At 42.2% G+C, this 26989-nt stretch overlaps 1 protein-coding gene across 7 annotated transcripts in view; it reads left to right on the forward strand.

The window, feature by feature from the left end:
• Positions 1 to 26989, forward strand: part of FBXO11 (F-box protein 11) — a 201929-nt gene that overhangs the window by 119403 nt on the left and 55537 nt on the right. For all 7 annotated transcript variants that reach the window (XM_038397389.2, XM_038397387.2, XM_043512300.1 and 4 more), the window contains 6 exons: positions 290 to 373; positions 470 to 602; positions 6719 to 6825; positions 6911 to 7022; positions 8050 to 8156; positions 8250 to 8387. In XM_038397389.2, the coding sequence (XP_038253317.1) occupies positions 290 to 373; positions 470 to 602; positions 6719 to 6825; positions 6911 to 7022; positions 8050 to 8156; positions 8250 to 8387 (681 nt within the window). The remainder of the gene's footprint in view (positions 1 to 289; positions 374 to 469; positions 603 to 6718; positions 6826 to 6910; positions 7023 to 8049; positions 8157 to 8249; positions 8388 to 26989) is intronic.

Genomic DNA, 26989 nt, shown 5'->3' on the forward strand with positions numbered 1-26989 from the left:
TGTTGATATCAATATTAACATTACGACTTCTTCCTTGGTCCTAATTAACACTTTAAAATGTAGCTAAGGGATGCAAATTTTTGTATCCGTACTTGGTGGAAATTGCAACTTATGAAGTCTAGATGTATAGTGAACATATTTTCAAAATATAAAGTATGTTACGGAACTTATCAAACTATTACAACTATATCCTTTTGCTGATTTACTTTCTAAAATGTTTATATATACATACATATATAACAAGCTTGTTTAGTTATAGGTTTCTCTTGAGATATTCTCTCTATTTCAGTACAAAGGAGCACATGTAAAGCCAGGCTTTGCTGAACACTTCTACAGTAACCCTGCAAGATATAAAGGAAGAGAAAATATGTTGGTATGTTTCTGAATCACTTCATATGAATATTTGTATACCTTTCTCATCATTATTTTTTGCTAAACTCATGTTTGTATTTTGTTTGTTTGTTTTTAGTACTATGACACCATTGAGGATGCCCTCGGTGGGGTTCAGGAAGCTCATTTTGATGGACTTATCTTTGTTCACTCTGGTATATATACTGATGAATGGATATATATCGAATCTCCAATCACTATGATTGGTGCAGGTATTTAATTTGAAATCTTTATCTCAGTGTATAACCTTTCTTGTCTCTTAACAGCTGTATTACAAATAAATCTTAGAATAACAAGTAGCATGTATAAAGACTTTTCTGTATCAGTCCAGATATAGGTGTCTTCTGTGGCAAGAGAGTGTGTCACTAATAGAGACAACAGGGGTATATCCTGTCCTCTGTCAACCGGACAAGAAGCAACAGATCAGAATGAAGCAATTTACACTCTTGGCACACTGCTTTTTCTACTTTCTACAAATAGACTGTGCAGTTTTCTTCTTGCCTCACTTCAAAAAGAAAGCTGATGGTTCTGACAGAGGTGCACTCTTTGTTAGTTATTACTGTAGCTGGTTTTGTTTATAATAGAGAAAAAACAAAAGAAACTTCAAAAAAAAATCATTTCAGAAATATGGCCTGCTCTTCACTGCAACTGAGATGCTCAGTCCTCTTTCATGGGACCTGTTTATGTGAAGAGCTTCACTGTGTCTGTAGAGCAGACTCCATCAGCTTTTTTGTGATCAGCTGTTGACCATAATGGAAGAAGCCCAAAAAATTTGTGCATCACATTAGGGACCCCTTCTAAAGTCGTCTCTTCTGCCAGATCATAGATTCATCCTGGAGAAGGTGCCTGTACTCGAACGCAAGAAACCTGGGAAACAAGCAGGAAGAACTGGAAGTCCTGGCACAGTCAAGGAACTATGATCTGATTGGAATAATAGAGACTTGCTGGGGTAACTCACATGACTGAAGTACTGTCATGGATGGGTATAAACTGTTCAGGAAGAACACGCAGGGGAGAAAAGGTGGAGGAGTTGCACTGTATATAAGAGAGCAGTATGATTGCTCAGAGCTCCAGTATGAAACTGGAGAAAAGCCTGTTGAGAGTCTTTGGGTTATGTTTAGAGGTGAGAGCAACAAGGGTGGTGTCATGGTGGGCTTCTGCTATAGACCACCAGACCAGGCTTTCTTCGGACGGAAGTTTCCAGATCACAGGCCCTGATTCTCATGCGGGACTTCAGTCACCCTGACATCTTCTAGGAGAGCAATACAGCAATGCACAGACAATCCAGGAAGTTTTTTGAGAGTTTTTGGGACAACTTCCTCGTACAAGTGCTGGAGCAACTGATAGAGCAGTGCTTCTCTTGAGCTGCTGTGCTCCTCTTGAGCTGCTGCTCACAAACGGGGAAGAATTGGTAGGGGAAGTAGAAGAGGGTGGCAACCTGGGCAGCAGTGACCATGAGGAGGACGAGTTCTGGATTTTGACCAAAGGAAGAAAGGAGAGAGCAGCAGAATACGGACCCTGGACTTCAGAAAAGCAGACTTTGACTCCCTCCGGGAACTGATGGGTAGGATCCCCTGGGAGGCTAATATGAGGGGGAAAGGAGTCCAGGAGAGCTGGCTGTATTTTAAAGAAGCCTTATTGAGGGCGCAGAAACAAACCATCCCAGTGTGCAGAAAGAAAAGCAAATATGGAAGGAGACCAGCTTGGCTTAACAGTGAAATCTTTGGTGATCTTAAATGCAAAAAGGAAGCTTACAAGAAGTGGAAACTTGTTCAGATGACTAGGGAGTATAAAAATATTGCTTGAGTATGTAGGGATGTCATCAGGAAGGCCAAAGCACAATTGGAGTTGCAGCTAGCAAGGGATGTGTAGAGTAACAAAAAATGTTTCTACAGGTATGTTAGCAACAAGAAGGAGGTCAGGGTAAGTGTGCTGAATGGGGAAGGCAGCCTAGTGACAGATGATGTGGAAAAAGCTGAAGTCATAGAATCATTGAAGATTAGGGTTGGAAGAGACCTCAGAAAGTCATCTAGTCCATCCCCACCGGGCCTTAAAACTTCTAAGGATGGAAATTCCACCACTTCTCTAGGTAACCCATTCCAGTGCTTCACCACCCTCCTAGTGAAATAGTTTTTCCTAATATGCAACCTAGACCTCCCCCACTGCAACTTGAGACCATTGCTCCTTGTTCTGTCATATGCCACCACTGAGAACAGCCTCCAGCTCCATCCTCTTTGGATCCCCACTTCAGATAGTTGAAGGCTGCTATCAAATCCCCCCTCACTCTTCTTTTTTGCAGATTAAATAAACCCAGTTTCTTCAGCCTCTCCTCAGTGCTTTCTTCGCCTCGGTCTTCACGGACGAGGTCAGCTCCCAGACTGCTGCACTGGGCAGCACAGTATGGGGAGGAGGTAAGTAGCTCTCAGTGGTGGAAGAACAGGTGAAGGACTATTTAGAAAAGCTGGACATGCACAAGTCCATGGACCTGCACAAGTCCTGTCATGCCTGATCAATCCGCTTGCCTTCTATGATGAGATAACTGGCTCGGTGGATGTGATATAATTTGACTTTAGCAAAGCTTTTGATATGGTCTCCCACGGTATTCTTGCCAGCAAGTTAAAGAAGTGTGGATTGGATGAATGGACTATAAGATGGAGAGAAAGCTGACTAGATCGTCGGGCTCAACGGGTAGTGATCAATGGCTCGATGTCTAGTTGGCAGCTGGTGTCAAGCAGAGTGCCCCAGGGGTCGGTCCTGAGGCCAGTTTTGTTCAACATCTTCATTAATGATCTGGATGATGGTATGAATTGCACCCTTAGGAAGTTTGTGAATGACACTAAGCTGCGGGGAAAGGTAGATATGCTGGACGGTAGGGATAGGGTCCAGAGTGACCTAGACAAATTGGAGGATTGGGCTGAAAGAAATCTGATGAGGTTCAACAAGGACAAGTGCAGAGTCCTGCACTTAGGACGGAAGAATCTCAGGCACTGCTACAGCCTGGGGACTGACTGGCTAAGCGGCAGTTCTGCAGAAAAGGACCTGGGGATTACAGTGGATGAGAAGCTGGATATGAGTCAGCATTATGCCCTTGTTGCCAAGAAGGCTAACGGCATATTGGGTTGCATAAGTAGGAGCATTGCCAGCAGATTGAGGGAAGCGATTATTCCCCTCTATTCAGCACTGGTGAGGTCATATCTCGAGTATTGCATCTAGTTTGGGGCCCCCCACTAGAAAAAGGATGTGGATAAATTGGAGGGTGTTGGGGCACATGACTTATGAGGAGAGGCTGAGGGAACTGGGCTTATTTAGTCTGTAGAAGAGAATAGTGAGGTGGGATTTGATAGCAACCTTCAAGTACATGAAGGAGGGGTTCCAAAGAGGATGGAGCTAAGCTCTTCTCAGTGGTGCCAGATGACAGAACAAGAAGCAATAGTCTCACGTTGCAGTGGGGGAGGTCTAGGTTGGATATTAGGAAAAACTATTTCACTAGGAATGGGTTACCTAGAGAGGTGGTGGAATCTCCATCCTTAGAGGGTTTTAAGGCCCGGCTTGACAAAGCCCTGGTTGGGATTATTTAGTTGGGGTTGGTCCTGCTTTGAGCAGGGGGGTTGGACTATCTATCTGATCTGTTTCCCTCCTTTAAGGTAGTTTCAGCATTTCACTTTTACCAGGAAATTTCTCTCCTGAATGTCCCTCTTGCTAAAGCTTGGTAAGAAATCTTCTGGTATTCCTTTGATGTACTTGGTTAAAACCAAAGGGTTGAGGAAGTCCCATTCCCTTTTTAGCCTTTTCCTATATCCCATAATTAAAAGGTTAAGCTACTATCACCTCCTTGGTGGAAAGAGGAGAGAAGCATCTGTAGATGAACTAAAATACTGATCCTGCATCTGGCACATGCTTTTCTGAAGCACTGCTTCCTGAATCTTGGGCTGCCTTTTTTCTCTGAGTAGCAAGTGTTCTGGTATTGGTTTTCTAGCTTCTTCGTCTCCTGCCCACAATTCCATTCCTTTTCTGTCTTCATCCCAGCTGTAAGGTTTCTGGATCCCCTCCCCAGAATAAGGGTACTTGCTAGTTTGACCTACATACCTGTAACATTGGGGCTTGTGACATAGGAAGTATGAATTGTGTATTCATAAATATTTTTCCATGACATGAATACAGACCCTCAACCTAAGGTCATTTGGCTAGGGTAAGAGGATAGCATTAGGGAAATGAGACAGGCTATGTTAATATATTCACAGCTCTGGAGAAGTCAAAATGGAAATCATGTTTGCAGAGTGGGATGTGAAAATTGCTTCGTTCTGATTGGGACTTTTCTGCCTGATAGATAGAGAACAGGACATAATGTTATCAGGCAACAGAAAAAGATCAAATCTGGTTTAAGGGCAAAATCTTGTCCTTGCCCATGGAAGGTCCCAGGTATTATATAATTGAGGGGAGATCTCTAGCTTCCTCACTTCTGTGTATACAGCAAGGTTTGCAGTTGGCATGGGTTGATCATCTGCTGTGTGGATTCACCAACTCTATTTAGGGGAGCACAGCAGCAGGAACTACTACAGCTGGAATACCACTACTGTGATCGTGGTTCAAGGATAGTGGTCCTTGCTTCTCCATGAACACTGGGAGGATTCCTTCTCCTATAGCTGTACCAAGCACAGCTGTATGGGCATGATTCAGGGGAAGAGATTAAGAAGTAGCTCTCTCCTGTTTACTTAGCAATGCCATTGTATTGTAGAACTACAAAGAATACTAAAGTGCTTAATTTCTTTTTTCAGTTGTTTTTAATATTCCCTCAAGCTAATTGTTTTGATACAAATCTGAGTGGTCATTCTTAGGGTTAGTCTAAACATATTTTTGTACTGCTTTAAGTATATTGGATTGATATAGTTAGTGGTACAACCATCTTGAGTGGATGCAGTTTTACTGCTATAAAGTGCTTGCAGTATAGTTTATTTGCATAAAGGTTTCTAAACTGATATAGTTATAACAATATAAACACTGTAGACAAGCCCTTATTTCTGAGCTAAGAGTGTTCCATACAGACTTGTACCAAAATAACTAAAAGTGTGAATTATAACTGGTTTAGTTATTTCAGTTCCAGTTTGTGGTGACAGTAAATTGGCTCTCTTGTTTACTACTGTTTTTAAGCACCAACATCACTGAGGTCAACACAGCTATAAAAATATTTTTTTTAAACTTGTGCTCCCTCTGCTGGCTCTTCAGCAGTAGCATGCAAAACACTTGTCTAGACTCAGTATAAAGAATGCTGAAGAATCTTGCTATTCATATTTCAAGTTATTGCATCTTGTAGATTAGCAATTTTAAAACATTAACACTTATTTTGAAAAGCTTAACATTTATTTATTCTGAACTGTAGTTCAGTTTTAAACTGTAATAAACTTTTAGTACATTAAGTATAAAAAATAGACTTTCCTACAGCACTCTGTATGTATGTTGACAAATTAGGAGATACCACTTTTTTGGTTTTGTGAAAGTTGTAAAGAACATGCATGTATTAGCAAGGATCTACTATGTGACGGTGTACTGAATTTAGGTATTTAGTCTTAATAAAAAGATTTAGAATCCAGACCATATACAGCACCAGGTCGTAACTGTTTTAGAATAGTACAAGTTTGAGCCCAAATATGTTACAGTTGTCTCTCTAATTTTTTATTAGAAAACTTAAATGGTATTTTGTAATCAGTTTTATTTTCCTATGCACTATATTGAATTACCTATTTCTGGTTTGTTTTAATGGGGAACAATTTCCTAATAGCTAGAATAGGGAATTGGAAGTCAGAACACCTGGGCCAAGTCTGCACTAGAAAAGGTTTGCTGGTATATATTTAATACTAGTATTAGGTGTGGCGTTTACACCAGTAAAAAGTGCTTCCCTGAACAACATAGCTATACAAGCAAAGGCACTTTTATGCCAATATAACTGCATCAAAACTAAGGCCATGTCTATGCTACAGAATTCTGCTGGTGTAGCTAGGTCACGGATCCTCTTTGCACCCATGACTGACACAGCTGTACTGGCAGAAGGTGGTAAACAACTATACTGGCAAAACTGCACTGTTTCTAGAATATCTTGTTTTGCTCATGGGGAGTGAGTTTCACTGTGCCAGTAGAAAGCACAGCTTTGCTGGTATTGCTTTGTCCACATTAGGAGCACTTTTAGTATACCAATATTCCTATATGGTAAAGCACTCCTAATGTAAATATGTCTGAGAATCTGCATTTGTTTTTTCACTTGTAGAACTTGAAATGTTTGTTTTCAGTTTTCATAGGAAAAGAGTAAGCTTTTATAATAACTTCTGGTTTACAGCACCTGGAAAAGTAGCAGATAAAGTCATAATAGAAAACACTAGAGATTCCACCTTCGTTTTTATGGAGGGTTCTGAAGATGCGTACGTTGGGTATATGACAATCAGGGTAAGCAACCTGAGTAGAACTTCTAATAATTTCCAAAATTATGCTTTTTTAAAAAAATATCAAAAATTACATTTTATTCTCTTAGTTCAATCCTGATGACAAATCTGCTCAGCACCACAATGCACATCACTGCTTAGAGATTACTGTGAACTGCAGCCCAATAATAGATCACTGTATCATTCGAAGTACCTGTACAGGTTAGTGTCCTCTTCACTGTTTAATTAATTTTAAACACTCTTACTGAAATAGGATAATTGTAGCGAACAGAATTTTTTTCTGTCCATATGCAACACAAAACTTAGTCATGAACATTTTTCCCTCTCAATTATATTTGGCTAGAACCTGTCCTTTTGGATGCAGACCTTGCTCTATCTTATCTAAGCTTTAGTCGCTTTGAGATTGAAATTATTACCATGCATTTTATGAAAAGCTATTCCTGAAGATCATTTAGAAAATGCATCCGATGAAGTGAGCTGTAGCTCACGAAAGCTTATGCTCTAATAAATTTGTTAGTCTCTAAGGTGCCACAAGTACTCCTTTTCTCGTCTGTTTGGATAGTGATATTTTATGTTGGGAGTGCATAACAGTTGTTATTGATGTCTGCTTACCAGACATCATGGATGAGATCTTGGCCCTATTGAAGATTAGTGGAAGGGTGTCTTTGGAGGGGGACCCCTTATTCTGGAGCCTGCTCTTCCTCCCCATTAGTTAGACATTGCCATACTCTGTTGATGATCTTGGCATGATACAAAATATTTGATTGCCCCAGGCTCATGAAGATGATAGATTACTGGGGTGTAAATAGACTAAAGTGGGGGAATAGTTAGCAGTCTTGAGATAGTGTAGAGAGTTTTGTTGCATCTTGTGTTTTTCTTCTGCATTTTGTTCAGTGAGGGTGTGAAAAGTTGGATGAACTATTTTTTATTAACTTAAATAAATATACAAAATATTGCCCATTCTGCCAGTGACATGCTGTTTGTGTAACCTTTGACATGCGGTTTAAACTCTCTCTGCGTCAGCTTCCATATCTGCAAAATGGGGATGGTAATAGTTTCCTGTCTATTTTTCATTGCTTTAATAAAAAGCATTAAATGAATGCTACATTTTTAAAATAACCATTTTAGATGCCAGTGCATACTGTATGTTTTCTTGTAAACGTAGGGCCAAACTATCTATAAATACACTATACTTTGAATCTTTGATAACTATACACTTTTCTTCCAGTGGGCTCTGCAGTATGTGTTAGTGGTCAGGGAGCTTGTCCCACTATCAAACACTGTAACATCAGCGACTGTGAAAATGTTGGACTTTATATTACTGATCATGCACAGGTACTTTTAATTTCTAATTTTTCCCCTAACTTTTGTAGAACTATTTATTACTTATTAGTAGTTGATTGTTGGTTTTTACTTACTTTTTGCCAGGGAATATATGAGGACAATGAGATCTCCAATAATGCATTAGCGGGAATTTGGGTTAAAAACCATGGAAACCCCATTATCAGACGGAATCACATTCATCATGGACGTGATGTTGGTGTTTTCACATTTGACCATGGCATGGTAATGTACATTTTTGTTTTGAAGAGAGATTATTATATATTACTGTACATCTATAACTCATATCATTGCACAGTAGTTTAAGAAATGTTTTTTTATTTGTGACCAGATATTTTTAAAATCTCTAATATTTCTTCCTTCAACTCTCTTCATAGTCCAAAATTGTTTAGCTTAGTTTTAAAAATAAATTTAGTTGAAAAGTGAAAAACATTCAGAACAAAGCATAGCATAGACCACTTCACAGTAGGTTGGCAACACAAATGGATTAGATTCAGGAATCAAAATAATGAAAAATCACTGCTGTAACAAAATGTTATAAATATTTAGGTGCACACTTACACAATTGGCTCTTAAAAAAATAAAATAAGGTTTTTACCTTAATTCTGTACCTTATGAAATTACCTGAAAGATTTCGGAGTGTAGTAAAATATCACATGAAAACAATCAATCTGATTTAATGTTGCATCTTTGCAACAGAATATGCCAGGTCCTGAGTAATGTCATAGAATCATACAATATTAGGGTTGGAAGAGACCTCAGGAGGTCATCACGTCCAACCCACTGCTCAAGGCAGGACCAACACCCACTAAATCACCCCAGCCAGGGCTTTGTCAAGCCGGGCCTTAAAAACCTCTAAGGATGGAGATTCCACTACCTCCCTAGGTAACCCATTCCAGTGCTTCACCACCCTCCTAGTGAAATAGTGTTTCCTGATATCCTCCCCCACTGCAACTTGATACCATTGCTTCTTGTTCTGTCATCTGGCACCACTGAGACGAGCCTAGCTCCATCCTCTTTGGAACCCCCCTTCAGGTAGTTGAAAGCTGCTATCAAGTCTCCCCTCACTTTTCTCTTCTGTAGACTAAATAACCCCAGTTCCCTCAACTTCTCCTTGTAAGTCATATGTAGGATGCTGGTTCTTCTGTTGTGGAATTGGTGGTGGAATACACCCATTATCACAGAATTGTGCTTCAGAATTGAAGCTTTCCTTTAGAAAAAAAAGTTTCTTACACCTAGTAGTTGCAAAGAAAAAATTAAAAATACAAAAAGAAAAGGAGTACTTGTGGCACCTTAGAGACTAACATTTATTTGAGCATAAGCTTTCGTGAGCTACAGCTCACTTCATCGGATGCATTTGATGGAAAATACAGTGGGGAGATTTATATGCACGCACAGAGAACATGAAACAATGGGTTTTATCATACACACTGTAAGGAGAGTGATCACTTAAGATGAGCCATCACCAGCAGCAGGGGGGGGAAGGAGGAAAACCTTTCATGGTGACAAGCAAGGTAGGCCATTTCCAGCAGTTAACAAGAACATCTGAGGAACAGTGGGGAGGTGGGGTAGGGAGGGAGAAATAACATGGGGAAATAGTTTTACTTTGTGTAATGACTCATCTATTCCCAGTCTCTATTCAAGCCTAAATTAATTGTATCCAGTTTGCAAATTAATTCTAATTCAGCAGTCTCTCGTTGGAGTCTGTTTTTGAAGTTTTTTTGTTGAAGGATAGCCACCCTCAGGTCTGTAATCGAGTGACCAGATAGATTGAAGTGTTCTCTGACTGGTTTTTGAATGTTATAATTCTTGACGTCTGATTTGTGTTCATTTATTCTTTTACGTAGAGACTGTTCAGTTTGACCAATGTACATGGCAGAGAGGCATTGCTGGCACGTTGGTAGATGTGCAGGTGATGAGCCTCTGATAGTGTAGCTGATGTGATTAGGCCCTATGATGGTGTCCCCTGAATAGATATGTGGACACAGTTGGCAAAGGGGTTTGTTGCAAGGATAGGTTCCTGGGTTAATAGTTCTGTTGTGTGGTTGCTGGTGAGTATTTGCTTCAGGTTGGGGGGGCTGTCTGTAAGCAAGGACTGGCCTGTCTCCCAAGATCTGTGAGAGTGATGGGTCGTCCTTCAGGATAGGTTGTAGATCCTTGATGATGCGTTGGAGAGGTTTTAGTTGGGAGCTGAAGGTGATGGCTAGTGGCGTTCAGTTATTTTCTTTGTTAGGCCTGTCCTGTAGTAGGTGACTTCTGGGTACTCTTCTGGCTCTGTCAGTCTGTTTCTTCACTTCAGCAGGTGGGTATTGTAGTTGTAAGAATGCATGACAGAGATCTTGTAGGTGTTTGTCTCTGTCTGAGGGGTTGAAGCAAATGTGGTTATATCGTAGAGCTTGGCTGTAGACAGTGGATCGTGTGGTGTGATCTGGATGAAAGCTAGAGGCACGTAGGTAGGAATAGCGGTCAGTAGGTTTCCGATATAGGGTGGTGTTTATGTGACCATCGCGTATTAGCACCGTAGTGTCCAGGAAGTGAATCTCTTGTGTGGACTGGTCCAGGCTGAGGTTGATGGTGGGATGGAAATTGTTGAAATCCTGGTGGAATTCCTCAAGGGCTTCTTTTCCATGGGTCCAGATGATGAAGATGTCATCAATGTAGCGCAAGTAGAGTAGGGGCATTAGGGGACGAGAGCTGAGGAAGCATTGTTCTAAGTCAGCCATAAAAATGTTGGCACATTGTGGGGCTATGCGGGTACCCATCGCAGTGCCGCTGATTTGAAGGTATATATTGTCCCCAAATGTGAAATAGTTATGGATGAGGACAAAGTCAAAGTTCAGCCACCAGGTTAGGCATGACATTATCAGGGATACTGTTCCTGACAGCTTGTAGTCCATCTTTGTGTGGAATGTTGGTGTGGAGGGCTTCTACATCCATAGTGGCTAGGATGGTGTTTTTAGGAAGATCACCAATGGATTGTAGTTTCCTCAGGAAGTCAGTGGTATCTCGAAGGTAGCTGGGAGTGCTGGTAACATAGGGCCTGAGGAGGGAGTCTACATAGCCAGACAATCCTGCTGTCAGGGTAGCAATGCCTGAGATAATGGGGCATCCAGGATTTTCAGGTTTATGGATCTTGGGTAGCAGATAGAATACCCCAGGTCGGGGTTCTAGGGGTGTGTCTGTGCGGATTTGTTCTTGTGCTTTTTCAGGGAGTTTCTTGAGCAAATGCTGTAGTTTCTTTTGGTAACTCTCAGTGGGATCAGAGGGTAATGGCTTGTAGAAAGTGGTGTTGGAGAGCTGCCTAGTAGCCTCTTGTTCATATTCTGACCTATTTATGATGACGACAGCACCTCCTTTGTCAGATTATGATGTCAGAGTTGTTTCTGAGGCTGTGGATGGCATTGTGTTCTGCACGGCTGAGGTTATGGGCAAGTGATGCTGCTTTTCCACAATTTCAGCCCATGCACATCGGCGGAAGCACTCTATGTAGAAGTCCAGTCTGCTGTTTCGACCTTCAGGAGGAATCCACCCAGAATCCTTCTTTTTGTAGTGTTGGTAGGAAGGTCTCTGTGGGTTAATGTGTTGTTCAGAGGTGTGTTGGAAATATTCCTTGAGTCAGAGACGTCGAAAATAGGATTCTAGGTCACCACAGAATGTATCATGTTCGTGGGGGTGGAGGGGCAAAAGGAGAGGCCCCAAGATAGGACAGATTCTTCTGCTGGATTAAGAGTATAGTTGGATAGATTAACAATATTGCTGGGTGGGTTATGGGAACCACTGTTGTGGCCCCTTGTGGCATGTAGTAGTTTAGATAGCTTAGTGTCCTTTTTCTTTTGTAGAGAAGCAAAGTGTGTGTTGTAAATGGCTTGTCTAGTTTTTGTAAAGTCCAGCCACGAGCAAGTTTGTGTGGAAGGTTGGTTCTTTATGAGAGTATCCAGTTTTGAGAGCTCATTCTTAATCTTTCCCTGTTTGGTATAGAGGATGTTGATCAGGTGGTTCCGCAGTTTCTTTGAGAGTGTGTGGCACAAGCTGTCAGCATAGTCTGTTTTCCACCCCCTGCTGCTGGTGATGACTCATCTTAAGTGATCACTCTCCTTACAGTGTGTATGATAAAACCCATTGTTTCATGTTCTCTGTGTGTGTATATAAATCTCCCTAGTGTATTTTCCACCAAATACATCTGATGAAGTGAGCTGTAGCTCACGAAAGCTTATTTTCAAATAAATTTGTTAGTCTCTAAGGTGCCACAAGTGCTCCTTTTCTTTTTGCGAATACAGACTAACACAGCTGCTACTCTGAAACCTTAAAAATACAAACTGAATGAAAACTGATGCAGTGATGTTGTCTTGATTCTGTACAGACGCTGAAACAATAACTGGAGTTTAAACTGCCCTGAGTAATCCCAGTGGGTTATCTCTGAAATACAGAGATGACACTATACATGTCTACACTGTTAATTTTTTCATTGCTGATCATGTTAGCAGAAATATCCTGCTGGAGTGCAACATTCCCAAAGCATAACCTATGCATGCTTGAGTGCCAAAAGTGCCAACTTTACCCAGTTGCCAAAACCAGCAATTTCCTCCAACCACTTCTGTCATGCAGTTATGTATATAAATATGTGCTGCACATAGAAATTGTGGAGAGAGAATAAGGTGAATTTAATGTAATATCAAACTAAACATGGGGGCTACTTCACTAATTGTATTATTCAATTTTAATATTTAATATAAATAAAAGTATACTAACCAGTGTAATTTGGAGCAGAAAGTGGATTTGCCATCTTTTCTGAAAGGCAGCTTCATACTTCAGTGCTGGAATGCTGTTCAGCGGTGGGTGTGTGATATCGTGCGCAGAGAGTATCATTGGATGTCACATAGGGACTGCTCTTCAAGCCTTAAAATGATTAAATGACTCCTTACCTAAGTTTTATTTAGGGTGCTGAATATTTATCTGAAAAATAAATATATTAAAAACATCATCCATAGCTGTTTTCTTATCTATTTAATGTGCTCACAGTGTTGCTGCAAGGTTTAGAGCTTTTATAAAGATGCTCATGGTAATGCACTGTTTTGATTTCTTACATTGGGGGGGAAAAAAGAAAAGCACCACTCCTGTCTCTGTTGTTTGCTTATAATGCGGTAGGACATATATAACTATTCTCTCTAAGTGGGAGGAAGAAATAGGTCAAACTGAGACGGATGAACCATAATGTCCCAGTTTTAGTATTGTAATGTTCTTAATCATAAAATCCTTTGAAAGAGCACTTCCTGTATCTTACAGTCTCTTTTTGGCTAACAGTATTCTCTTTGGGTGTTTTTGTGCTGGTAACTGGGTAACATGACTGGGCAAAATCTCTTTGGTAACACTGTTTAACTAAGTGTGTCTAAGCCCAAACAAAACAAATACATTTTCTGTGTAGCCTTCATCTTCAACTTCTGTCATTCTTTACGTTTTAAAAATCCAGAGATAGTATGTTTCAGTACTGAATTCCTACCCTATACATACTCTGTTCCTTTGAGTTTTTCCAAATTTCTGCACTTGAGTCCTGGCTGCAAAAGATTCTACAGTGCTTTGTCAGATTTCTTGTTCTCAGGCCATTCTTTGTGTTTCAGCAGTCGTGGGTTCTTTAATCTCTTGTCACTGGTGTGGCAATTTTTCAACATTTGTATAAGTGTTATGGCATCGCTTCAGATCTGCCAGTGCCAAACGTTTAACAAGAAGCATTTAAAAATGCGGTATGTTGTTGACAGTCTTAGATGTCGTGTATTGTATGCTGTTACTAGGTGCCTGACATGAATTGCCACAGCCATCTACCATAAATCATATATTTACTCAGTGCATGAAAAGAAACTTTCATTTACCAAGAGAATAAGTTTTCATAATTCTCTAATTTTAAAAGCTTTGGCAACAGACAGTCAGGTTTGTTCCTCCCCTCACCTCCCCTCACCCCCCCCCCGCACACAATATATAGTAATATTGCCTACCCTGATGAAAGTTCTGTATGCATATCCACACTGAGAAACAGTGTGGTAGCATGGCACTTACTGGGTGATATCAGGAATTTGGCAGCACATTTTTAAAATTAAAATAAAAAGCTTATTTAAATTAAAAAATAACTATTAAAAGCCTTTTTGTTGTGTTGCACATTGTCAATATTCAGTAGTGTAATCAAAATTCATCTTGGCTGTCAAATCAAAGGTCTGATCTTGTAAACTCTCATAATTGAGCTTAGTCCCATTGACTTCAAATCATGTTATAAAATAAATGACACTTGTACTGAAATGCAGAGGATTCTAAAATTTTGTGAGGCAGATTTTATACCTGCATTTCATTTTAAGCTACCAATCAGATTAAGTATATGGTGGTTAATTTAATTGATATCAGGAACTCAGATAATCTTCACCTCATTTAACCAGTTTGTAACCAGTTCACTTTTTTCCTTCTTGGGCCTCTGATATTTTGTTTCTTATCCGTTCCTCTCTTCTAGTCCTTTCTTTATAGTACTTCACACATCGTTGTTCTGTTTGGTTTGTTGCACTCATTCTGTTCCCTTCATGTTGGTGCTTCTACTGCTGCCTGTAGCACTTTCCGCAGCAGCAGAGTGAAGCTGGCTCTTGATAAACTAAAGGAGTCATTCCTGTTTCTCTCTTTCATCATATACTCACAACAGAAATTAGCAGATTTTTGGGTGTTTCTGCATGCAGCTATTTGGGTGAGTCAGAGGAGTAAAACTGATTAGGTTCGTGTTCATTCTGATTTGCTGAGTAAATGTTGTGAGCAGCTGGGGCATTTGGTGTATTCCTTTTAGGAGAGTGGCAGACACCACCAATTTGGTTGACTTAATGTACCGTCTCTGCACACCATACATTATTTAAAAGTTAATTATGTCTACGCTATGAGGAGTGTAACAAAATGACGACTCACCGGTGCGGCACCTCATCCCTTTGTCCAGGGAATTAGCTCAACTCCAGCAGTGCGAGTGCCCTCTGCAGGCTGGTGTCTCACCTGCTGCTGGCCCCGTGTCCTTCTTGGACCCTGGTGCCCCTTTCCCTCAGGGTTCTGCCCCAGCAGTACCCCCACTCTGGGTCTCTCTTCCCAGGAGAACCCCCAACCCTCTAAACCCATCTTGCCTCAGTGGCTACTGCCAGTCATCATCTAGCCCCCGCTCACTGGGGCAGACTGCAGTCTGTAAAGGCCACTCATCATTGGCAAGGGGTTAGGACCTGCTGCCTTTGCCTATCTCTGGGCTGCCCCTCTGCAACCCCAGCATCTGTGTAGGCCTTCACCAAGGCCTGCAGCATGGGGTTTTACCAGGTGGGAGCTCCCCAGCAGCCAGCCAGCCCGCCTGCCCTTCTCCCTCCAGGGCTAGAGTAAGACTCCTCCAGCTTCTGGCCCGCAGCCCTTTTATAAGGGCCAGCTTGGCCCTGATTAAGCCAGTCACACCTGTGGTCAGTTTCCCCCAGCTGTTCTTAATCCCTTTTGCTGCTGCAGCCCTCTCCAGGGCTGCTTTTAACTCCTTCAGGGCTGGAGAGGGGTGACTGGCCCACTACAATGAGGTATGGTATGGAGCTGACAAATGGTACTATTATCATGGAAATGGGGATAAACAATGACATCAACATGTTAAAATGATGACCACTGAAATATTTTGATTCATTTTTGTTAGTTGAATGACTATGTATTATTTCAAGACATAAAACTGGATTTGTTTGTGACCTCAAAGCATTGCAAGAACAATCTAAAAAGTAAAATAAAATCTAATAATAAATTTGTACAGTATCACTGAAATGTAATAGTGCCAGTGACATTTCTAGTCAACATCATTATCATCATCTTGTTCTTCATTATGATGTCTGTCAAGAGTTTCTGGATTATCACAATCTTCATTGCCTTGGCATGTACCCAGTTATGTGCAGGGAGGATTGTTCTGACTACAGACACAGTTGATTATGCAGTAACCCTACTGGTATGGGCACAAATAAGATCTTGTAGAAGCTCAGGTGCCATTGAGCCCTTGAAGAATACAGGAAGTGGTTCATCATCCACATTTTTCCATCCATGTTGCAATGGTGATCTAATATATGGTTTACCTATGAGCAAAGACATCCAAATCTTTGTTTGCCAAGATACTCTTTTGATACGGTCTTCAAAACTTTCCCACATGGTGGAAGTTTGATCAGTGACTTGTCCTTTCTTAGACTAGCCTAGATGGAGGCACAAGCGATCCGGGTCTCTTTAGTCCTTTTTCTTCCTCCCTCTGATCATGCAGCAGTGCTACCTATTTTCTTGCTGCAGAAGTTGTCGCTTTCTCCTGATTTGGCAAGATCTCTGAAATGGTAAGCTCCATTTGTTTTGACAACATTAAACATAGAGTTTTTCCGCAATTTCAAATAGGATGTGACTGTGTCATGCCTATTAATGCGTGTACAGCAGGAAATCTGTTTCAGAAGTCAGGAATGAGGGCGTAACAAATTGCATGTACAGATATGAAGCAACACTTGTCAGTTGTGCTGGTAATGGTGTCAATTTCAAGCCATGCATTAACTATGTGCTCCAGTTTTTGGAAAGTAACCAGCAAGGACAAAAACAGCTGTATCAGGTGAGCTAATCATATGGTTCCTTTGACACCAAGAGACCAAAAATCCATATTAGCTCATGCAGAAGCATCCTCTTGTCACTTCCTCTTGAGTATTTTACAAGTCTTGGGCTTCTTCAGCACATCTACTAGTGACAGACTTTGCTACTTAGCTGTTGGAAAAGCCTCCAGCAAGAAGGAGTATTTGTGTTGGGTGCGCTTCTACAATCTCAAATGCATTTTGACCCATGTATTCACAGAGGACTTTTATAAGTGATTGTTGGATGCCACATTTAGAAATTTTTTCCATGGAGGCACAGGTGTCCATAACAGGTGTTCCTGGTATTTCTTATATCCAACCTTAGATCCTGTCTGGGGCTCTCTTTCTGCAGTTTTCACAGAGTTATTGTTGTCATCTGTCAAAGACTTTGATTACACAAGTAGCTTTGTCAAATCCGTTTAGGACCTGCCTCAAGTGCTCAGCAGCCAATTTTATCGAATGTGTGGAATTTGTCTTCAGCCATCATTTGCGTGACAGCTGTGATATCTCTCATGTTCATTGTGGTTTCTTCGTTGCATGCTCTTAGCTCATGGATTCATTCAGCTTGAGCTTCCAGCTCATGTCCTAAATCAGCTTGGTTTGTTCTTTCCATTGTTCCATCAGCTTGGAAGAGGAAAATAGGCAAAGATCCTATGGGGTGACTAACAACTATCACCTCTGAAACATCATCTCTGTATTTTGCTAAGGACAGAAGACAGTATCTGGGCTGATATTTGCTGTGATTGTCCCTCCCTTGCCAGACTTAAATTTGGTGGTCTTGACCATAGAATCATAGAAGATTAGGGTTGGAAGAGACCTCAGGAGGTCATCTAGTCCAACCCCTGCTCAAAGCAGGACCAACACCAACTAAATCATCCCAGCCAGGGCTTTGTCAAGCCGGGCCTTAAAAACCTCTAAGGATGGAGATTCCACCACCTCCCTAGATAACCCATTCCAGTGCTTCATCCTCCTCCTAGTGAAATAGTGTTTCCTAATATCCAACCTAGACCTCCCCCACTGCAACTTGAGACTGTTGTTCCTTGTTCTGTCATCTGTCACCACTGAGAACAGCCTAGCTACATCCTCTTTTGGAACCCCCCTTCAGGTGGTTGAAGGCTGCTATCAAAACCCCCTCACTCTTCTTTTCCGCAGACTAAATAACCCCAGTTCCCTCAACTTCTCCTCATAAGTCATGTGCCCCAGCCCCCTAATCATTTTCATTGCCCTCTGCTGTACTCTCTCCAATTTGTCCTCATCCTTTCTGTAATGGGGGGCCCAAAACTAGATGCAATACTCCAGATGTGGCCTCACCAGTGCCGAATAGAAGGGAATAATCACTTCTCTCGATCTGCTGACAGTGCTCCTACTAATGCAGCCCAATATGCCATTAGCTTTCTTGGCAACAAGGGCATACTATTGACGCATATCCAGCTTCTTGTCTGCTGTAATCCCCAGGTCTTTTTCTGTAGAACTGCCGCTTGCCAGTGGGTCCCCAGCCTGTAGCAGTGCATGGGATTCTCCCATTCTAAGTGCAGGACTCTGCACTTGTCCTTGTTGAACCTCATCAGATTTCTTTCAGCCCAATCCTCCAATTTGTCTAGGTCACTCTGGACCCTATCCCTACCCTCTACCTGTCCCCACAGCTTAGTGTCATCTGCGAACTTGCTGAGGGGGCAAGCCGTTCCATGTCAGCAAATGCTTTGATGCCAGATATCTGAAGAAGCGTTGTGTCCCATCAGAATCAAGTGCACATCTCACAAATCTCTCCATTTGTTCTTCAGCAACATCTGCTGTTTTCAGTAGAGATTCTTGTACATCTGATGTTACATGCAGTCCAGTGGACATGTTGATAAGCACTTCTGGATGTGATTAAGGGTCAGATGGGTTTGTTATATTGTTAACATAGTTGGTAAGAGCCTTTAACGTGCTCTTCATCCCTCTTCAGAGCAGAGGGAAGGGCTTCTTTCTCTTGTAGATTTTGCTTATTCATAACATGAAACTGTGTAATCTCCAACACCTCATATTGACCTGTACCTAAGTGTCACTGAATCAGAAAGTTACTTTCTAGAATATTTCAAAAGCTAGCGCTGACGTGCATAGACAATTACAAATCAAAACTTTCTGCCAGGCAGACTAGCTGCTATACTGTGTGTACAAACAATTATCAATTGAGAAGCATTGAGCTAGGAATTCACATACATTTGTATCTACCCACGATGCAGTACAAATTATGGGCATGCAATCTTCTGCTACTGCTGCACAGCCTTCAGTGAGAGACTGATCTAGTCAGCAAATTTCAGTTGGAAAATATAGAAAGCTATTATAATCACTTGTGAGATACTTTGACAATTAAGAATATGCAATTTTGAAAACATTTCATGTTAGTATATTACAAAATCTTGATATTCCCCACATGCTTAACAGCTTCATCATCTCTGGGGTGGGGGGAATACTTGTCTATGCAAATCCAACAAAAATCTTTTAATAGATTGTTGTTTGGTAGCTTTGACTAGTAAACACCACATTAAGGTGTTGAAATTAATGTAAATAGTAAAAACAATAGCCATAGCCATGTTGCCGTATTGTCAAGGCCATTCTGCCTTGGCCAATCTGGCGGTGAGGGAAAAATTCCTTCCCAGCCTCCCGAGAAAGGAGCAGATAGCGCAGTGTGCCCACTGTGGAATTTCACCACTTTCAACATGGGGAGGGTTGGTGGTGCTCTGCCTAATCTGGCTGAAAGAGAACTTCTCTTGCCTGACTTGCACCTATGTACTCTTCGGCTCTGCGTCTGCAGCAATGTTCGTGCCCCTGCCCTTAAAGAGGTATACTCCTCTTCAAGACTCTTTCTTATTTTGTGTACCATTGTTTCGCCTTGGATACAGGCTTATAGCACCACTTGACAGTTCCATATCATATCTCATTTAAATGTACATAAAATAAGATTTCAAATTTTATGTAAAGGGAGAGAGGGATAGCTCAGTGGTTTGAGCATTGGTCTGCTAAACCCAAAGTTGTGAGTTCAATCCTTGAGGGAGCCATTTAGGGATCTGGGGCAAAAATTGGGGAATGGTCTGGCTTTGAGCAGGCAGTTGGACTAGATAAGCTCCTGAGGTCCCTTCCAACCCTGATATTCTATGATTCTATGAAATGATATGGGTGCATGAAGGATAGTTACATTCAATTCCAAAAATATACTTTTTTTAGAGTATTGCTTCATGCTTATTTGGGTAACTTGAGAGATGCAGGAGGGATAGTGATGTGAGCATCCTGTTGTGAACTTCAGCTCTCATAACTCTTAGATTAAAATGCAGAATTACCAATTTGTAATTTAATCTAATCTTTCTGAATTTACTTGTCTCTTTTTAGAAGTTATTACATAATCCACTGTTCGATTTCTGGAAATTTGTCTTCCTTTTTTATAAATACCTACAAATTAAAGTTCCTCAAGTAGTGTCCCTATGGGTGATCCACTGTAGGTGTGCTTGTGTCCCTGTGCTGCTGATAGGAGAACTTTGGTAGCAGTGCCTGTTAGGTCCGCACATACACTGTCTCTCCTTGTGCTGCACCACGAGTCTAGTCAGCACATGCAGGCTAACCCCCCTCAGTTCCTTCTCAACTACCCCTTGCTAGAGACGGAGCTATTCACAGTCCATTAGGATCATTACTTTCTATTTTCATTTCTGTAGTTAGTTAGTCTCTTAGCATAGTTGTTTTTTCTTTACCCTGTGTTTTTCTCTTAAAATAAATAACCCCTTATCCTCCTTTCCCTCCCGCTTTTTCTTCCTCACTGGGGACTCTTTCCCCTACAAGGTATGCCCGGTTTACTGGGCTTCAAGAAGTACCTCACTTGCAAGGAGGCAATTTCTGGTTGCAGACAAGCACTCCCAGTACATTCACTGCCTCGGGAAAGGCCACGTCCAGCAGAAGTGTGATATCTGCCAGCAACTCAGGCCAGGCTCACGTAAGGACAAAGAGCTCCGAAAGAAGATTATCTTCACGGAGGTGGCTCTCAGGACACATGCCACGAGTCACCTGGCAGATGTGAGTCTTCCCCACAGCCCTCTACATCTAAAGGCTGTGTGTCAAAGAAGCAAACTGCAGACCCTTCTTACATGTCATTGAAGAAGGTAGGAAGCCCTGATAGTAAGCCCCAAGATAGCTGTTAGCAGTCCTTATCATGCTCAATGTCGTTGGCACAAAGACCTTCCCAGTCTGGTACTCTCAGCTCACTGAAACCGACAGCGGCAGGTACCATCAACATGCCCACAGACCCAATCGGCATTGAGAGACAGGAGTAAGCACTCCACTAAAAAGGAGCTCCTGGTACACGAGTCTGTATTGGTACCATCATTGATACCTCATCCGGCATTAGAGTGACTGATATGGGCAAGATCCCGGCACTGCCATTGGCACTGAGCCAGCGGAATTCCGCCACTCCAGAAACCTCCGCATATTAGACATATCAGAGTCCTCAATTCTCTGTACCAGGACCTCTGGACCAAGTCTCCGCCTAGCACGGGAATCATCCCAGCTGCCATGACACGCTCCCCCACTCTCTAGCGAGAATTCAGACAGCAAGCCAGAGGAGGTGGCATCACAGTACTCCTCCCAGGCTCCATATGGTGCCCAGTATCAACAGGGCCCTAGAATTTACCCACCATCACCATCATTCATGGATGCCACCGCCGGGCTCTATGCCACCACCACCCCAGTGGCCGTATTGGGACCCTTGGGCAGCATATTGTCAGCATGCCCCTCAAGCTTTGAGCCTCACCCAAGAAGTCTTGAGAGAGACCCCCTCAGCACCCAGAGCTTCGGAGCTTCCAGAAAACATCATTGAAGAACATGAGGGCGGGGCTGAGGAAAAAATGACTCGAAGGACCATATCCTCCTTCTCCGTGGATGAAGCCACCATGCCTTCCCCACCATCTCTAGCTGATGACTTTTGTCTCTTCTAGGATTTGGCAAAAAGAGTTGCAGACGCTTTCCAAATACCACTGGAAGACATCGGGGACACCCACCATCGTCTCCTTGACATGCTCCAGTCACCCTCTTCCTCAAAGATTTAACTTCCTATTAATGAGGACATCTTGGACCCATCAACTGTCTGGCAAACCCTAGTGTCGGTAATGCCTACCTGCAAGCAGGCAGACAAAAAATACTATGTCCCAGCTACAGAATCTGAATTCTCTTCTCCCACTCTCCATCCATCTCCATTGCGGTAGATGCTATCAACTCCCATGCCCATGGTACTGATTATTGAGAATATTTGCAAGAAAATGAGCTGGAGATAGTGCTTGTCCCATTTGTTTTTTTAATGCTTGTAATTTAAGTCTGTCGTTGCATATTTCTGTTTTTAAGATCACACTCAGTTCCTTCCAATTTTCAACAGCGTCAGCAATAAAACAGCTATTTCCCTGCATTTTTGTTCAAGGCTACAGAAGTAGGCTTCGGGCACTCAGCATTTGTTCAACATTTCTCTTAAGCCCAATGTTGAAGAACTTTGGCTGTAACAGTGGCATCTATTTTTTTTCACAATTTTGTTCACAAACTGTCATCAGATTAGGCCAGTTCTTGATATAATGCTCAAAACAGTTCACTACTGAGTTCCATCGCACGTCTTGTGGGAGAGTTACCTTGGGTCCTCCCACGTTTTTTCAGAGCAGCTGCTACAAAGTGGTTGTTATGGAAGTAGTTTGCAATTTCAACAACATTAGCCTTTATTTCTGGAACACTGAAGTCTTTGTCTAGAATGTGCATCAAATGAGCACTGCTACCATATGTTATTAGCTTGGGACTCCATTCACTCTCTTCTAAATAATTTCTTCTCATCTTGGATACATTTGCAGCATTTTCTGTGACCAAGCTGCGTACTAGACATTTAAATTTTTTTTCAGTTTGTTATAGCTTTTACTGCTACTTCTTGTAAGTATTCTGCTGTGTGTGCATTTACTGATGTATCAATTGTTTCTCTAAGGAAGACATTCCCTTATTCTGTTGTCACACAAGCTCATACAACAGGATCATTGTGGACATTGCTCCACCCATCAAGACTTAGATTAACAATTGTACCCTCTAGACCTTTTGCACACTGCTCAATTTCTCTTTCATACACTTTATCCAGCAATTTGCCTGCGACATCTCTTCGGTGGACTGTATCCTGGTCTTAATGAACCATATTAATGAAGCGTGGGTTCTCAGTCATCCCAATCACAAGCAGGAGAGCGCAAGCAGCGGTGGGGGGAGGGATTCCTGCCTCATATGAGAAAGCAGGGTGATCAGCGAATTATCTTAAGTGCCTATACACAAATGCAAGAAGCCTGGGAAACAAGCAGGGAGAACTGGAAGTCCTGGCACAGTCAAGGAATTATGATGTGATTGGAATAACAGAGAATTGGTGGGATAACTCACCTGACTGGAGTACTGTCATGGATAGATATAAACTGTTCAGGAAGGACAGGCAGGGCAGAAAAGATGGGGGAGTTGCATTGTATGTAAGAGAGCAGTATGACTGCTCAGAGCTCTGGTATGAAACTGCAGAAAAATCTGAGAGTCTCTGGATTAGGTTTAAAATGTGAGCAACAAGGGTGATGTCATGGTGGGAGTCTGCTATAGACCACCAGACCAGGGGGATGAGGTGGACGATGGTTTCTTCCAGCAACTAACAGAAGTTACTAGATTGCAGGCCCTGGTTCTCATGGGAGACTTCAATCACCCTGATATCTGCTGGGAGAGTAATACAGCGGTGCGCAGACAATCCAAGAAGTTTTTGGAAAGTGTAAGGGACAATTTCCTGGTGCAAGTGCTGGAGGAACCAACCTAGGGGCAGAGCTGCTCTTGACCTGCTGCTCACAAACCGGGAAGAATTATTAGGGGAAGCAAAAGTGGATGGGAACCTGGGAGGCAGTGACCATGAGATGGTAGAGTTCAGGATCCTGACACAAGGAAGAAAGGAGAGCAGCAGAATACGGACCCTGGCCTTCAGAAAAGCAGACTTTGACTCCCTCATGGAACTGATGGGCAGGATCCCCTGGGAGAATAACATGAGGGGGAAAGGAGTCCAGGAGAGCTGGCTGTATTTAAAGAATCCTTATTGAGGTTACGGAAACAAACCATCCCAATGTGTAGAAAGACTAGTAAATATGGCAGGCAACCAGCTTGGCTTAACAGTGAAATCCTTGCTGATCTTAAACACAAAAAAGAAACTTACAAGAAGTGGAAGATTGGACAAATGACCAGGGAGGAGTATAAAAATATTGCTCGGGCATGCAGGAGTGAAATCAGGAAGGCCAAAACACACCTGGAGTTGCAGCTAGCAAGAGACGTTAAGATTAACAAGAAGGGTTTCTTCAGATATGTTAGCAACAAGAAGAAAGTCAAGGAAAGTGTGGGCCCCTTACTGAATGAGCGAGGCAACCTAGTGACAGAGGATGTAGAAAAAGCTAACGTACTCAGTGCTTTTTTTGCCTCTGTCTTCATGAACAAGGTCAGCTCCCAGACTACTGCAGTGGGTAGCACAGCATGGGGAGGAGGTGACCAGCCCTCTGTGGAAAAAGAAGTGGTTCGGGACTATTTGGAAAAACTGGATGAGCACAAGTCCATGGGGCCGGATGTGCTGCATCCAAGAGTGCTAAAAGAGTTGGTAGATGTGATTGCAGAGCCATTGACCATTATCTTTGAAAACTCACGGCGATCGGGGGAGGTACAGGATGACTGGAAAAAAGCTAATGTACTGCCCATCTTTAAAAAAGGGGAGGAGGAGGATCCGGGGAGCTATAGGCCAGTCAGCCTCACCTCAGTCCCTGGAAAAATCATGGAGCAGGTCCTCAAGGAATCAATTCTGAAGCACTTAAAGGAGAGGAAAGTGATCAGGAACAGTCAGCATGGATTCACCAAAGGCAAGTCATGCCTGACTAATATAATTGTCTTCTATGATGAGGTAACTGGCTCTGTGGATGAGGGGAAAGCAGTGGACATGTTATTCCTTGACTTTAGCAAAGCTTTTGATACAGTCTCCCACAGTATTCTTGCCAGCAAGTTAAAGAAGCATGGGCTGGACGAATGGACAATAAGGTGGATAGAAAGCTGGCTAGATCGTCGGGCTCAACGGGTAGTGATCAATGGCTCCATGTCTAGTTGGCAGCCGGTATCAAGTGGAGTGCCCCAAGGGTCGATCCTGGGGCCGGTTTTGTTCAATATCTTCATTAATGATCTGGAGGATGGCGTGGACTGCACCCTCTGCAAGTTTTCAGATGAACTAAACTAGGAGTGGTAGATTCCCTGGAGGGTAGGGATAGGATACAGAGGAACTTAGACAAATTAGAGGATTGGGCCGGAAGAAATCTGATGAGGTTCAACAAGGCCAAGTGCAGAGTCCTGCACTTAGGATGGAAGAATTCCATGCACCGCTACAGACTAGGGACCGAATGGCTAGGCAGCAGTTCCGCAGAAAAGGACCTAGGGGTTACTGTGGACGAGAAGCTGGATATGAGTCAACAGTGTGCCTTTGTTGCCAAGAAGGCTAATGGCATTTTGGGCTGTATAAGTAGGGGCATTGCCAGCAGATCGAGGGACGTGATTGTTCCGCTCTATTTGACATTGGTGAGGCCTCATCTGGAGTACTGTGTCCAGTTTTGGGCCCCATACTACAAGAAGGATGTGGAAAAATTGGAAAGCATCCAGCGGAGGGCAACAAAAATGATTAGGGTACTGGAACACATGACTTATGAGGAGAAGCTGAGGGAACTGGGATTGTTTAGTCTGCAGAAGAGAAGAATGAGGGGGGATTTAATAGCTGCTTTCAACTACCTGAATGAGGGTTCCAAAGAGGATGGATCTAGCCTGTTCTCAGTGTTAGCAGATGGCAGAACAAGGAGTAATGGTCTCAAGTTGCAGTGGGAGAGGAAAAACTTTTTCACTGGGAGGGTAGTGAAGCACTGGAATGCGTTACCTAGGGAGGTGGTAGAATCTCCTTCCTTTGAGGTATTTAAGATCAGGCTTGACAAAGTCCAGGCTGGGATGATTTAGTTGAGGATTGGTCCTGCTTTGAGCAGGGGGTTGGGCTAGATGACCTCCTGAGATCCCTTCCAACCCTGATATTCTGTGATTCGATATGGAAAGGAGAGTTTGTTTCATAAACAAACCAGTCGATTTTTTTATCAGTTACCTCTTTTTGTAGTCTGCTGGTTCTTATCAGAAACTTATCTATGGTTGTTTGTGGATGATGGAGATTTTTTTTCTTTTTGCTACAGGTTATATACTGTGGCAATGTGACATACATGATGTGACTGAAACATTATCATGGGCAGATAACTCTGAAACTATAGAAAATGATGGTGATCTTGAAGGTGGATAGTCTTCAGAATCCTGTATGTTGAGGATGGATTCTCCTAAACAAAATAAGTCAATGCAGTTATTTAATTATTATTGCCATACTGCTCATTTAGTATTTCTCATTGCATTCACTGACAGTACTACTTTAAAGGTGAAATTGTAAAAGGAAGATCTGCCTATTTCAGCTATTTATTTTTTATCACAACTCCATCTAAATTGGCTCTCCCTCAATTAAACTGCCCAATAAATTTAAAGACTGTTTTTAGCGAAGGCATCCAGCCAGGTTTATTATTAACAAGACACAGTTCTAGTATCCCGCACACTCTACAAGACCACTAATACCCGTTACAATGGACCAGCTCAGTGAACGGCAGGACTTTTCGTTTTCCCAAAGGCCAGACAAAGACACTCCTTCTGTGATACATCTTTATACACAGATACAAACCAGTTACATATTGCCTCTCTGATGTATTTGGGTGCCACCCATTGCCTTGTACCTGTTGGTTTGATCAAAACATCTCTATCCATCATGCTGTCATTCTGACCTTACCTTTAAGATGGGTCAGTGTGTTCCTGTTATCTTTGGGAAATATGCTGGTATTGGGGTACCATCCTTCTGGAATGTGTTTGCGTGTGTGTTCTTGTGCCTAGCACTGCTTAGGAATATGTGTTTTTACAATATCAGCGCTGTTCTTAACATATTCTGTGAGCAGGCCCTGTCTTTTGCTCGCAACTTAACTTTGCTTTATAGCAGCAAAGTTTTGACCACTACTTCAGTTTAGGTCTCAGGCCTCATACCTGGCCTTTAATACAGGCTTATGTTTCAGGCCCTCTTCCTACTATAATTAGGAGCATGAGAAAAATCTCAACATGAGA

This window comes from Dermochelys coriacea, chromosome 3 (genome assembly GCF_009764565.3).
Source record: "Dermochelys coriacea isolate rDerCor1 chromosome 3, rDerCor1.pri.v4, whole genome shotgun sequence".
NCBI classification, from domain to species: domain Eukaryota; kingdom Metazoa; phylum Chordata; order Testudines; family Dermochelyidae; genus Dermochelys; species Dermochelys coriacea.